At 44.6% G+C, this 13,804-nt stretch overlaps 3 protein-coding genes across 4 annotated transcripts; all 3 read right to left on the bottom strand.

Annotated features, from left to right (window-relative positions):
- Positions 1 to 900: 900 nt before the first annotated feature.
- Positions 901 to 2,758, bottom strand: LOC120686686 (wall-associated receptor kinase-like 22). The gene is made up of 2 exons (XM_039968898.1): positions 2,553 to 2,758; positions 901 to 2,444 (listed from the first exon to the last, which is right to left on the bottom strand). The coding sequence occupies exons 1-2, from the start codon at positions 2,737 to 2,739 to the stop codon at positions 2,110 to 2,112; spliced, it is 522 nt and encodes a 173-aa protein (XP_039824832.1). The 5' UTR covers positions 2,740 to 2,758; the 3' UTR covers positions 901 to 2,109.
- LOC120686683 (wall-associated receptor kinase 2-like) lies at positions 2,716 to 7,996 on the bottom strand. 2 transcript variants are annotated; one of them, XM_039968896.1, is made up of 3 exons: positions 7,737 to 7,976; positions 3,849 to 4,001; positions 2,716 to 3,750 (listed from the first exon to the last, which is right to left on the bottom strand). In XM_039968896.1, exons 1-3 carry the CDS (start codon positions 7,954 to 7,956, stop codon positions 2,756 to 2,758), a joined length of 1,368 nt encoding a protein of 455 aa, XP_039824830.1. In that variant the 5' UTR covers positions 7,957 to 7,976; the 3' UTR covers positions 2,716 to 2,755. The 2 variants fall into 2 exon arrangements, with proteins under 2 accessions (XP_039824830.1, XP_039824829.1); XM_039968895.1 differs by having other exon boundaries at positions 2,741 to 3,747; positions 7,737 to 7,996.
- Positions 7,997 to 8,133: 137 nt separating this feature from the next.
- LOC120686685 (wall-associated receptor kinase 2-like) lies at positions 8,134 to 8,628 on the bottom strand. The gene has a single exon (XM_039968897.1). It carries the CDS (start codon positions 8,620 to 8,622, stop codon positions 8,170 to 8,172), a length of 453 nt encoding a protein of 150 aa, XP_039824831.1. The 5' UTR covers positions 8,623 to 8,628; the 3' UTR covers positions 8,134 to 8,169.
- Between the last annotated feature and the right edge of the window lie 5,176 nt (positions 8,629 to 13,804).

The following is a 13,804-nucleotide window of genomic DNA, read 5'->3' as shown; positions in this document are numbered from 1 at the left end:
CGGCAAAGGCGACGACATCCACGGCCGTTGGGATCGGTTAACGGGGCCATGACTTCGCCGTGTGCTGCCCCACGGCACACGGCAATGATGAAGGTTTGCCATGTGCTGGGCTGTGGGCACACGGTGAATGCTGACGGCGTTGAGCTACAGCGAACGGCCGTTAATGTGGAGCCCATTTCGCCGTGGGCTGTCTGATGGGCACACGGCGAAGTCTCGATTCGCCGTGTGCTTTCTATTCGCCGTGTGTTTAGTTCTCGGCGCACGGCAAAAGTTCTGTTCACCGTGTGCCCGAGGAAAAGCACACGGCAAACATTGAGGCACACGGCGAACTCGCGGTTTCCGGTAGTGTGCATCCGTGATCCGTCATATTAATACTTCCAGTGCAGGAAAGGCTGCACTGCACACGTAATATTAATCCGTCACAAACGAATATACTAAAAAAATAAAGAAAGCTAAGCCATTAGCACACGGCAGCAGAAGGCAAAGAATCCTTTTACCTTTCCTCTGCACACAACGAAACATCGACCGAGGAACTGATGTAGTAAGAAATAGTAGAGATGGAATGGACGCACACTCCACCTTCAGGCAGCTCCAATGAAGCACCACGAAACGTACAGCCTTTGGGTGATAGATCGAGTCAACGGGAGAAAACTAAAGAAATCGAATTAAACAGACAATGTCCTGAAAACAGAGCATGTCCTGTTTTGCTCAGGCAGTTGGCAAGAAAGGCTGAAGGCTGGACTCATACAATCCTCTTTAATTTGTTCATGGGGATGAAATGCATCAACTGCTGGGACAGCTGATGTTTCTACATGCTTTTCAGTTGAACAGATTCACATTACATAAATTCCGTATGCTTTTGAGGAGGAAAATATTCCACTGCACTACGAGAAAGACAAAAGCAAACCTATCGACTCTAATCTGGTACTACCTCTGTTTGTTTTTACATATCATATTCGGTTTATCCTAATCCAAAAATATTAAACTTTGACAACGTTTATAGACAAATATAACAACATTTACAATACCAAACTTGTTTCATTGAGTTCACCACGGGATACATTTTGATGGTGCACATGTTTGGTAGTATAGTTGTTATATTTTTCTATAAACTTGGTCAAGGTTGAATATATTTGACTTAGGATAAAACTAATGTGACAAGTACAATACAGAGGGAGCACATGTACTTGTTTCTGATGAAAGGGTGCAGTTGATTCATGCTAAAGAAACATAAGCGATGTTGAGGAATAGAAGAATTTAATTACTGTAAGGAGTAAAGCAAAGAGCTGTGCTATCTAGCTTGGGTATCTCGTAGACATAATTTTTTCTTATACTATATCTCTTCTACTTGATTGTCGCATTCCTGTGCTATGTATAATCTTTGTTATACTTCCTGGTACCCCAAATTCCCTCTAGTATGTGTTCCACCTTCCGCATCGTTGGCCTTTCCTCAGTTCTTAAGCTTACACAGTATGCTGCAAGTGAGGCAACTTCTTGGATTTCCTCGCCTCCCTCTTCTAAGACTTGTTGATCAATCATCCCGAGAAGGTTTCCCTCAGCAAGAAGGTTGACAAAATCAGCAACAAGGCCATCACCTTGGTCAGATAAATATGGAAATGGTTTTTTTCTAGTGACCAGCTCAACAAGGATGACACCAAAGCTATAGACATCACTTTTCTCGGTGAGGCGACCAGTGTAAAAGTACATAGGATCCAAGTATCCTGCTGTTCCCTGAACCCTTGTTGTCAAACCAGTTTTGTCCGTTGGAATGTACCTTGAAGCTCCAAAGTCTGATACTTTTGATGTTAGTGTATCGTCGAGAAGTATGTTACTGGATTTGATGTCTCTATGGATTATAGGGATTGAAACCGATGAGTGAAGATATGCAAGAGAAGTAGCTATCTCAGTTGCTATCCTCAACCTATTGCTCCAAGATAGAGACCTTGGTCCTTCGGCATGGAGATGATGATAAAGTGTTCCATTAGAAATAAACTCATAAACCAACAATGGTACCTCAGTCTCCAAGCAACATCCAAAGAGTTTGACCACATTCTTATGGTTGATCTGCGAGAGGATTGCTACCTCATTTATAAACTCATCTATTTCTTTCTAGATCGTAATCTTTGATTTCTTGATGGCCACGACATGTAGGTCCCATAAGATTCCTTTGTAAACGGTACCATGCCCTCCACCGCCGAGCTCCCGGGCCTTGTCAAAATTGTTTGTCGCCTTTGCAAGCTCATCCACCGGTATGATCATCCTTTCTGCAATATCTGCGTTTTGGGACACCAATTGTTGCAACAACTGCCCACGATTTTGCTTGAAATATTTTTGCTTCAGCATCTCTTTTCTGTGCTGCTCAATCTTACGGAGTACTAATGTTATCCCTAGAACCAAAAGCAGGAATACCGGGCCACTAGCAACTGACAAACCAATTATTAGACCTGAAAATTGAAACACTTGTGCTATCACTATCATTTTTTCAAGCTACAGAAAACATGCATACAAAGTATAATCGAGAGGTCATGATGAGAGATTCTTCTGGCTGTCACCTGTGGGGGACTCGGCGATGCAACCGCCGCGCTCCGTTGCGTTGCCATGAGTTCCCCGCGGGCATCGGCACTCGTAATCTCCGGGCAGATTGATGCAGTCCCCGAAGCATGAATCGCGTACCTTGGTGATTCTGCACTCGTCGATGTCTGTAGCCAACACGCAAATAAAAATTTTTGATTCCCCCATTGTTGAACAAGCATTACTAAGAAACTTCTGTCTTGTAATATATGGGACACGAGTACTGACCTTGGCATCCGTTGGCGATGTAAGGGTTGCCTTGGTAGCCTTGGTAGCAGTAACATGTAAAGCCTCCATACTCTTGCTTGCAGTTGCTGTGCTCACTCCTGCAAAGGCGTTTGGCCACGTCCCCAGGGCACTGCCCCGAGTTGCTGGCACTGGCAGGCACAGAGAAGCCTTCCTTTACCACCCACCGTAGAACAAGGGGAGATGCCTCTACAGAATAGAAGCGCATCCCGAGATCAGATATGTTGAAGATGGCCTGCCACTGATCAGTCAACCCCTCCTCGGAGACAAACATGCAGACTGGGTTCTTCTGGCTTGTGTTCAACCCTTTGAAGTCCAGCCCCCTGGGTGCGCTGCCGGCTGAGATGGGCGCATGGCAGCAGCCATCGTTGCCGGAGCAGTACGACCTGCTCGTGCCGTCGGTGAGCATTGGGACCGGCAGCCCGGAACCACTGTTTTCTGCAGCGACAGCGACTTGGTCAGAACTACAGGTGGAGACGCAGCGGCTGATGACGCTGTCGTTGGAGGTGGTGCTGCTGCTGCCGTTTATGTACTCCCCGTATAGGGTCGCCTGCGCGTCGCACCCGTAGAGGATGAACTCGTTGCTGTCGGACAGCATGTATGGCCCGCCGATGTCGGGGAGGTTGTAGGTGCCCACCATGTGGCCATTGCCACCATCGGAAGACCCCAGGGAGACGACGGTGGTTTCATAGATGACACGCAGCGTCGAGTCGGCCAAGAAGATGTCGACGACCTCAAGGGTTGCATTGCTGTCGATGAACAGCCGCGGGGGATTGTAGCTTGTGTTGCAGGTAAGGTGGAAGCCCGGCCAGGAGCACCCAGCGGCAGCGCCGATACCAAAGGGGTACGGCACGCTCACGTCGCCGCAGGTGGTGCTGCAGTTGGGCAACCCTATCGGCGCCGGAGCCACCGTAGGCAATAGTTCTTCATCTGCTGCAAATGTGTACTCCATTACACATGTATGAAATTTGTACTATGGCAGCAATATTTCATCTGTGCAACATATATGAAATTTCTACTGACGGACTGACCTGTAGTTGTTGAGCTAATGTTGACACAACCACCTTGGGCGTCGGGATTGCCATAAGATCTATGCGGGCAAAGGCAATAGTATGACCCGACCGTGTTGACACATTCACCGAAGCAACCAATGTCTTCACTTGGGAGCTTGCACTCGTCGATATCTGCAACCAGTCAGCCACACAAGTAACAACCTACCACATGTTAATTACACAACAATAATGCAAAGTCTAAATGCCAAAGAAAATACTACTATTGGGAGAAGCTCCTTTTGCAGCATCCATGAGGCGCATTAATGACAAAAGTAAGTCATGCATAGAAATTACCACAAAAATCAGGCACATATGGTCATCATCAACTACTAGAAAAATAATCCAAATTAACCTCCTAAATTTCCTCATGAATTTTCCTCTTGAACTACTAGAAAAATGACTTTCCATCTTTTATCATTGTACCGGTATAAAAATAGTTGCTAACAACTACTAGTAGTACACTACTACAAAAATAATTTGTAGCAACGCCTTATTTTTTAGGAGCAGACCACTTTTGCACTCGTTGCTACAAATAGAGCTGGTGCATTGTAGCGATTGAAACGTTCCTGAAAATCCATTTGTAAGGGCGGCACCCCCCCCCCCACCCACCTGGCCCCCTGTAAATGTGCCCATTTGTAGGGGCGGGTGGGGTAGGACGCCCCTACAAATCAACTTTGTAGGGGTGGTTCAACCCCCACCCGCCCCTACAAATACTTTTCCAAATTATTTTGAAAAATCATTTATTTTAAAATAAATAGAAAATAATCTTGAAAAATTGTGAAATTTGTACAATAAGACTATTCTGACCTACACAACTTAGAAAAATATGATAAATATATTTAATTGTATCTAATATTTAAATTTGTGAAAAATATAAAGTTAGCCTTAACTTGTATGAGATAATTTAGTATGGGAGCTATTCATTATGGTTTCCACACTTTGAACTAATATAGACACTCAAATCAGATTTTGGTATTTTTCCTAAATTATACAGGTCGCAATATACTTCTGGTAAAAATTTCATATTTTTTTGAAGTGTTTTCCTATTTTTAATGAATTAAATAATTTTCTAGAATAAATTGAAAAAATAATTGTAGGGGCGGGTGAGGCCTCCACCCGCCCCTACAAATATTTTTCCAAATTATTATGGAAAATCATTTAATCCAAAATAAAATAGCCAATGACCATTTTTGTTAGGGGACCGTCCACTCACCAAGGGCGGACCGTCCGTCCATCAAGATGTTCAGACATCTAAATGCCTGCACAGACAAGTTACGTGCATGCATTCAAACGTCCAAACGACTTGAATAGCGGACGATCTGCCAATGTATAGCAGATCGTCCACGCTTCTAGACGTTCGACGTCTGAACAACTAGAACAACAGACAGTCCGCCCATGTATACTGGATCGTCTGCCATTCAAGATGTTCGGACATCCGAACACCCACACAGGCGTTTGGACATCCGAGCGACTTGAACAGTGGACGGTCCACCCATGTACAGCGGACGGTCCGCTGGTAGTTCTTTACACAGTACTTTCCAGAATAAAATAGAAAAATATTTTTAAGGGCGGGTGGTGGCGTCACCCGCCCCCAAAATGATTATTAGGGGCGGGGTGATGCCCCTAATAATCAACTTCAAAGTTAATATAAAATAATATCATACCCCACGGAGTCATGAGTGTCTGTGTGGTGTGGTGGTAAGAAAGGCGCACTACTACAATAATCTTTTCAGAGGTGGTTAAAAAACATTCTCAGAGGAGAGCAAGAGAAAATGTCTCTGAGCAAACGTCTCTAAAATGAGCCATTTTCAGAGGCAGTTGCATGCCCGCCTCTATTAATGGATCAAAAAAAACAAAAAAAGGGTAGACCCCGCCGAGCCCATCATAGGCCCGGCGAGCCCATTTGCATCGTCGTGGTCGCCGCCGACGCCCACCGTGGCAGCCCCTGCCCGCCCGTGACCGCGGCCACCGGAGCCGCCATTTGAGCCGCGCCTCGAGTCACCGCGGTAGGATCCGTGCCGCCAGGGCCGCACGTGCTGCCGCTAGCCAGGTCCAGCATCGCGCCCGCTGTGCACAGCCGCGGGAGGGCGGGAGGGAGGGAGGGTGAGAGTGGAGTGTGTTAGGGAGAAGTGTGGGAGAGAGAGTGCGGGAGAGGAGGGTTAGGGTTTATGTACTCCTCTCAGCAACTTGGTTTATTTGGGCTTCTGTTGGGCCGGTCTATTAACTGAGGCCGACCTTTATAACATACCCGCCTCTGAAAATAGGAGTATTAACAGAGCCGGTCGTCTTAAGTTTGACCGCCTATGTTAATCCATTTTGAGATACCCGCCTCTGAGGTAGGCGGATTGAATCCCAGTTGATGTAAGTGTGCATAATTTTTCAAAAAAATTGTACCTCGACATTACAGGTCTTGTGGTGGTGGCTGGTTGCCTAAAATATATATATTTTTTATTTTAATGTTTTCGATTTTTTTTTAATTTTTAGCAGCTGGACATGGATTTGTAAGGGGCGGGCCATGGCATGACCCGCATCTAAAATCGATTTCTAGAGTCGGGTCACGCCATGACCCACTCCTAAAAATTGATTTATAGGATTGAAGCCCCTAAAAATAGTATTTTTAGCAGTGAAAACTAGAGGCGGGTTTCGTACCCGCCCCTAAAAATAGTTTATGTAGTAGTGGAACCTATCAGCCCTGGAGGTGTTTTAGTACCGGATGGTAACACGAAATTTAAGTAACTCTCTGATCTTTGCATAAATTACCCACCTATGTCATTATAAAAATAATATAAATACTCCCTTAAATTTATATATAAATTAAACATTATTATTACAAGTTAAATTACTCCTAAATATGAATCTAAATTATGTAATTATAATAAAATATTAAGGTGCACCAATATAAAATTCTCAATTAATGTTTCTATCATTATTAATATATTATTTATATAAAAATACTACCAATGATATATGTCACCATGTATTCATGTATTACGGAAGAGACAAGAATACCAATTTACAAACAAATAGTTCGACTAAATATATATCAAATACATATAGAAGTGTGATGCAAAATAACATCTACTGTAACTAGATAATAATAAATATATATATTAGAGTATATGTTAGAATATTTAATATACTAGGGAAGATGTACGTGCCACAGGCACGTTTTTAATTTCTCTTCCATCAAGCAATGATTTTATTTATTTTCTTTCCAAAAATAATACACATCTTTATTTTCCTTCCATAAAACAATGATCTCAATTAATATCCTTCCAAAATCATCAATAATACACATCTTTCTTTTCCTTCCATAAATAATGATGTCAATTATTATCCTTCCAAAAGAAAAAAATGACGTATCGTGTGTGCAAAGGAAAGTATGTGTATACTAAAGGATAGTAATACGTTAATGCATGACTTTCTTTTCCTTCCATATACAATGATGTCAATTATTATCCTTCTAAAAGAAAAAATGACCTGAATTATGGGTCAATGGATATGCAAAGAAAAGTATGTGTGTGCTAAAGGAAAGTAATACGTGGGTACAAGAGGTGGGTATAGGAAATTGCTGGTGTAAAAAGTAATAGGATTTTGGTGGAAAATATTGACGAAATCAATCTCTCCCTCCCTTTCGTCAAACCTTTTGATCAGACAAATGGGGCCTCTGTGAGGGGTATGGTGGGTCTAATCTTGGTGAAAAAGAGTTTCAATTGTTTCAACTTTTATAGCATAGATGAGAAAAAGGGTATGAGATAGATAATTGTAATTATTGACTTTATTGTTATATTAATTCTAATTAGTCCATGCGGGAGTACGAGTTGATTGACTAGTGTATGCTAATTGGACGAACGGAACTTAACGTACCTTGGCATCCACCCGGGAGGTAAGGGTTGCCGTCGTAACCATCCTGGCATTGGCACATAAAGCCTGCTCCTCCTAGGTCAGCCAAGCAACGGCTGTTCTGGCTCTTGCAGAGCCGGCGACGTGTGTCGTCGTCGCAGCGTTGCGGTTGCGGTGGCAGCCCCCGCGCGACGCTCCACGCGAGGAGGATGGGAGCCTCATCGACCCCGTCGGTGCCCATCATGGCGTGGTGGCCGTGGTCGATCCACCCCGCCTCCGCAACGTACACGAGGAACGGCTCCACGGTGCGGTTCCTGCCGCTGCCGCTGACGAGCGACTTGGCTTCTAGCCGCCCGGGCGCGCTGGTGGTGAGCGGCGCTCGGCAGCAGCCCGAGGTGCCCGTGCAGGCCGTGGTCGAGAAGAAGAAGTCGTCGATGTCGCCGCGGCTCCCGGTGCACTAGCTGGCGCAGCCGGCGACGACGACCCCGGAACCCGCGAGGAGCGTCGCCGCGGCGTTGCACCCGTCGACGACGAGCTCGTTGCGGTACGACAGCCGGTAGCCGTGCCTGGTGAATCCGCGGCCGAACGGGAGGTTCCAGCTGTCGGAGCTCAGGTGGCCGCCGGTTGTGTTTACGACGGCGCGGCTGCCCATGACGCGCATGGTCTGGTTCCGAAGGGAGATCTCGGTGACCCGGAGGTTGGCGTCGTCGCCGATGAGAAGCCGAGGCGGGTGCCGGCTCGTGTCGCAGGTGAGGTTGAGCCCCGGCCAGTAGCAGCGGGAGGGCCCGAGGCCGAAGGGGTAGGGCACGACCACGTCGCCGCAGGTGGTGCTGCAGTTGGGCAGCCCGATGGGTACCCCTGGCGACATGGCGGCGGCGGCGGCTGCAGCCGAGAGCTGCAACGCCATCATCAGCTGATCAGCATCAGCGCCGCCGCCGCTGGGGGCCGCGCTGCTGGCATCATTGGTATAGAGCATGCAGCAAGACACGCACACAGCTCATATATGCAACATTATCTGGCTAGCTGCTGCTGATGCTAATACTACAACACACCGATGCAAACTACTCCTACTACTACTACTCATGCATTGTCTTTACCCTGTTAATTATGATTAGCGAGGCACAATAAATCCGGTTTTTCCCGCAATGCTCCCCTACTGTCGTCTCCCCAGACGACGGCTTCGGCCTGTTTTCCCAGCGAATGCAGACGGTTTGCGACGCGTTGTACAAATTAAATCGAGGCGAGAAGGCAACGGCAATCTGGCTCTATATATTATATATAAGAACGGAAGACCAAATTGGACACGCATGTCTGGAGGAAAGGGAGACTTCAGACTTGACCACCGGGAGTCCAGTCAGACTTGACCATCGTGAGTCCAGTAATAATTTTATATACGGCAATAATATTCTGCGTCCTAGGAATAACTATACCCAACTAATAATTACTGAATAAATTTCAGTAATAATTATCACGTGTGGTTACTAAACGTCATACAGTTAAGTAATTCAGCAACTTGGTTCAGTAATTTCTGGTCATTACCTTTAGTAATTTGACTACTATATGTAGAATAAATGCTACACCTAAGATGTAGAATAATGGATTTTTTCTTTTCACGCTCAAAAATTCTTTCATCATTTCTATATCGAATGATTGAATAATCCCCCACCACTTCCTCGAAGAAAGACATCGGCCGCCAATGGAATGGAATATATAGAACCCACTTGCATTGGCGGACTTGCAGCCTTAATTGCCTTTCACTTTCGCACACGTACGAAACCAGGACCGCCGGCGCACACACGTCTAGTGAAACCACGACCACACGGATTCGCACGCGCATGACGGCGAACGTGATGGATCGAGTCCGGCCGGTCCTGCCCGCGTAGCATGAGGTGAGTGTTCTAAAACGCGCTGCCACACGAGCACGTCACATGTACATCGTCGAGGGCTCCTTGCAGCGCTTCCACGAGATCCGGTCAGACTGGTTTTGTATGCCGGTTTGACCGGTTTCGTCGGAAAGCCCGACGAAGATCCAACGAACGCTCGCCCGGGAGGGACCCCGTCAGGGCAAGCGCACCTTGGGTTACTCTAGACTAGGCAGGCCAGCTAGGACGCCCCCTCATGCCATGGAGACGAGAGACGAACAGCACATAGGGTTGGAAAAGATAAGGGTAAAGAAAAGATATAAAAGATAAAAGTATTTGATAGATTCGATTGGATGCCTCTCAATCGGCCATAACCCTTTATATTTATAGGGTGGGGAGGTCTGTACCCGTGGGAGATAGAAAACATGTTAAAAACCGACCTAGAATCAACTTACAACTCTAAGTCAGACTAATCTGCCCAAAACCAGTCAGACCGGTCACCAAATCTGGTCAGACCGGATTTATCAGGGTGCACAGTAGCTAAAATCGGTCAGACCGGTGATCAAATCCGGTCAGACCAGATTTAATCAGACAGAGAAACTTCCAAGTGCCATATCTCCTATGTCTGGGCTCGAAATTAGGCAATCCATATATTCGTTTCGATCGCTCGACGAGGGCTTCATCTTGGTGCACTCAAACTCATGATTTGACCTCATCTTGATGCTGTTTTGAATACTTCTTTGCCTCATTAATGAAATCATGTCCAAAATATCCCAAAACGATCTCCATATCCTGCACAATGGTCATACATAACAAACTTGCAAAATAATAGAAATTAGTATCGAATTGGTTATTCTGGCCTTTACTTTGCTTGCTTTAGGTCATACCAATTTTGAGTGTCAACATATGCCGCCCTGTTTCTTGGTAAAGCTTGCGTACCAAGAAACATTCCCAATGCCCGGAATTGCTCAGGGACGATGACGAAAAATACATCGTCCTTATATTTCTTCTCTGTACTTGTTATAGATGCTAATATAGCCGAAATAAGAAAACCAGTGAATACAACAATTTATGGTTTGAGATCATCGAACTATTTCGGCTTTCAAACATCTGAGCATATATTAATAACAGAAATTTTGATACGGCCATGGTGGCCGATCATATAAATCATGACTCCTTGGTAAAGCATGAGCAGGATGTTGATAGTCATAACATACCAACCAAGGATCATAATAAGACCATGGACTAGAATCAGATATACCTGAATATGCAGTCCATGGCACATGCATTGACGGGATAAACAATGAATACCAATGAGATGATCGCCAATGTTGTTGATTTTTCTTTGTTCGCGATGTGGCATAATTTCTTCTTTGATTCCCTTCTAGCCAGTTAATATGTTTTTCCTCGGCTATCTTTTGATACTTGCGTAGTAGTTCTTCAAAACTTGTTTTTTTCCTCATCATAGTTTTGGGGTCCTTCCCAAAATTCCCAGATGGACCGGAAATTCCCAAAATTCCTCAAATTCCCAAAATTCCAAAATTTTCCTCGGTCAAATCGATTTCATGACTGGTCAGACCGGTCTTTGCAGACCTAGAGCTCCGGTCAAATCGATTATATTACATATAAGGAATCAGAAAGTCACCTTATGTGTCCTTTTCTGCACAGACCAATTTTTATGATTAAAACGGTCATTGCTGGTAGGTGGTGACTTTTTAATTGCCGATTCCTTATATGTAATATAATCTGAACAAAAATATCTAGGGGGAAATGGCATATACGAATTATAAGACCATGGAGGATAAGAATAATGCATATTAGAACAAAATTCCCATGGCACATGTAAAGGTGCTCCATATGATGGAAACAGCATTGATATGTGAAGATTGCTCTATTGCCGATTCTGTTCATGGATTTTATGTTTTGAAGCAAATTTTGGTTGCTTGAAATTTTTAAGCCGACTAGAATCATTGACATTAATTTCCCTTTTGGATTTAGCCGGAAGCTCTCTATGAATAGGCTTTGGCTTTTCCTTTTGATTCTTTTTACGACCTTTGGCTTCAACTGTTTTCCAAACAACAATCTCGGGTTTCTTGGGTTTAACCATCTTAGGTTGGAATTTTCCACCAGAAACCCTAGAAGAAGCGGTTAGACCGGTTGGAGAACCAGTCAGATCGATTGCGGTGCAGCCGGCACCTTTGCCTTTGTTTTGTTGCCCCCTGAGTGTTATACTACTAGATTTAGTTGTGCTCTTGCTAGGGGATTTTGGTTCAACAAATTCGACTTGAGACGGCCGAATTGTATATTGACCAACAACATCACAAGTTGGCAAATCATTGCAAGGATTATTAGTCAGCTTTTCAATAGCCGATTTTTGAATAACAGAAGTTGCAACTGAACTATCTTCTTTATCAATTAAATACTTGACAAAATCAGATAGCACATTAGATAAAGTACCTGAAGATTGCATCTCCATTAATACATCGATGGTGGATGGTGGCTGTAACTCCTTTATCTTAATGACTCCTTGCTCTGTTATACGAAAACAAGACAAAAGTAGGCCTTCGACTGCTCTGTCGTATTCCCGCTGATACTCTTCAAGTAGTTCTTCATATGATGTTGGATTGCTAGGGTTTGACAAATCGGCCATGATAGCCTGATTCTCGTTACCCAGTGGAGTCGCCAAAAAGTGTGTTGACGCTAAAACGCGCCGCCAAACGAGCACGTCACGTGCACCTCATCGAAGGCTCCTTGCAGCGCCTCCATGGGATCTGGTCAGACCGGTTTTGTATGCCGATCAGACCGGTTTCACCGGAAAGCCCGATGAAGATCCAACGAACGCTCGCCCGGGAGGGACCCCGTCAGGGCAAGCGCACCTTGGGTTGCCCTAGACTAGACAGGCCAGCTAGGATGCCCCCTCATGCCATGGAGACGAGAGACGAACAGCACATAGGGTTGGAAAATATTATGGTAAAGAAAAGATAAAAAAGATAAAATTGTTTGATAGATTCGATTGGACGCCTCTCAATCGGCCATAACCATTTATATTTATAGGGTGGGGAGGTCTGTACCCGTGGGAGATAGAAAACATGTTAAAAACCGACCTAGAATCAACTTACAACTCTAAGTCGGACTAATCTGCCCAAAACCAGTCAGACCGGTCACCAAATCTGGTCAGACCGGATTTATCAGGGTGCACAGCAGCTAAAACCGGTCAGACCGGCGACCAAATCCGGTCAGACCGGATTTACCCAGACAGGGAAACTTTCAAGTGCCATATCTCCTATGTCTGGGCTCCAAATTGGGCGATCCATATATTCGTTTCGATCGTCTCGACGAGGGCTTCATCTTGGTACACTCAAACTCATGATTTGACCTCATCTTGATGCTGTTTTGAATACTTCTTTGCCTCATTAATGAAATCATGTCCAAAATATCCCAAAACGATCTCCATATCCTGCACAATGGTCATACTTGCCAAACTTGCAAAATAATAGAAATTAGTATTGAATTGGTTATTCTGGCCTTTACTTTGCTTGCTTTAGGTCATGCCAATTTTGAGTGTCAACATATGCCCCCTGTTTCTTGGTAAAGCTTGCATACCAAGAAACATTCCCAATGCCCAGAATTGCTCAGGGACGATGACGAAAAATACATCGTCCTTATATTTCTTCTCTGTACTTGTTATAGATGCTAATATAGCCGAAATAAGAAAACCAGTGAATACAACAATTTATGGTTTGAGATCATCAAACTATTTCGGCTTTCAAACATCTGAGCATATATTAATAACAGAAATTTTGATACGGCCATGGTGGCCGATCATATAAATCATGACTCCTTGGTAAAGCATGAGCAGGATGTTGAAAGTCATAACATACCAACCAAGGATCATAATAAGACCATGGACTAGAATCAGATATACCTGAATATGCAGTCCATGGCACATGCATTGACGGGATAAACAATGAATACCAATGAGATGATCGCCAATGTTGTTGATTTTTCTTTGTTCGCGACGAGGCATAATTTCTTGTTTGATTCCCTTCTAGCCAGTTAATCTGTTTTTCCTCGGCTATCTTTTGATACTTGCGTAGTAGTTCTTCAAAACTTGGTTTTTTCCTCGTCATAGTTTTGGGGCCATTCCCAAAATTCCCAGATGGACCGGTCAAATCGATTTCATGACCGGTCAGACCGGTCTTTGCAGACCTAGAGCTCCTCTTTTGCTCT

Source organism: Panicum virgatum, chromosome 8N (assembly GCF_016808335.1).
Source record: "Panicum virgatum strain AP13 chromosome 8N, P.virgatum_v5, whole genome shotgun sequence".
In the NCBI taxonomy this organism is placed as follows: domain Eukaryota; kingdom Viridiplantae; phylum Streptophyta; class Magnoliopsida; order Poales; family Poaceae; genus Panicum; species Panicum virgatum.
Note: the sequence above shows the minus strand (reverse complement) of the source record. Positions and strands in the feature narration are given on the sequence as shown.

Coding starts and splice junctions, on each gene's coding strand:
- LOC120686683 (XM_039968896.1), bottom strand. CDS start 7,956: ATGATGGGCACCGACGGGGTCGATGAGGCTCCCATCCTCCTCGCGTGG. Junction 4,002..7,736: donor CCTCCCGGGTGGATGCCAAG/GTACGTTAAGTT, acceptor GACTGGTTGCAG/ATATCGACGAGTGCAAGCTC. Junction 3,751..3,848: donor CATTAGCTCAACAACTACAG/GTCAGTCCGTCA, acceptor ACACATTTGCAG/CAGATGAAGAACTATTGCCT.
- LOC120686685 (XM_039968897.1), bottom strand. CDS start 8,622: ATGATGGCGTTGCAGCTCTCGGCTGCAGCCGCCGCCGCCGCCATGTCG.
- LOC120686686 (XM_039968898.1), bottom strand. CDS start 2,739: ATGGGGGAATCAAAAATTTTTATTTGCGTGTTGGCTACAGACATCGAC. Junction 2,445..2,552: donor CATCGCCGAGTCCCCCACAG/GTGACAGCCAGA, acceptor TTCAATTTTCAG/GTCTAATAATTGGTTTGTCA.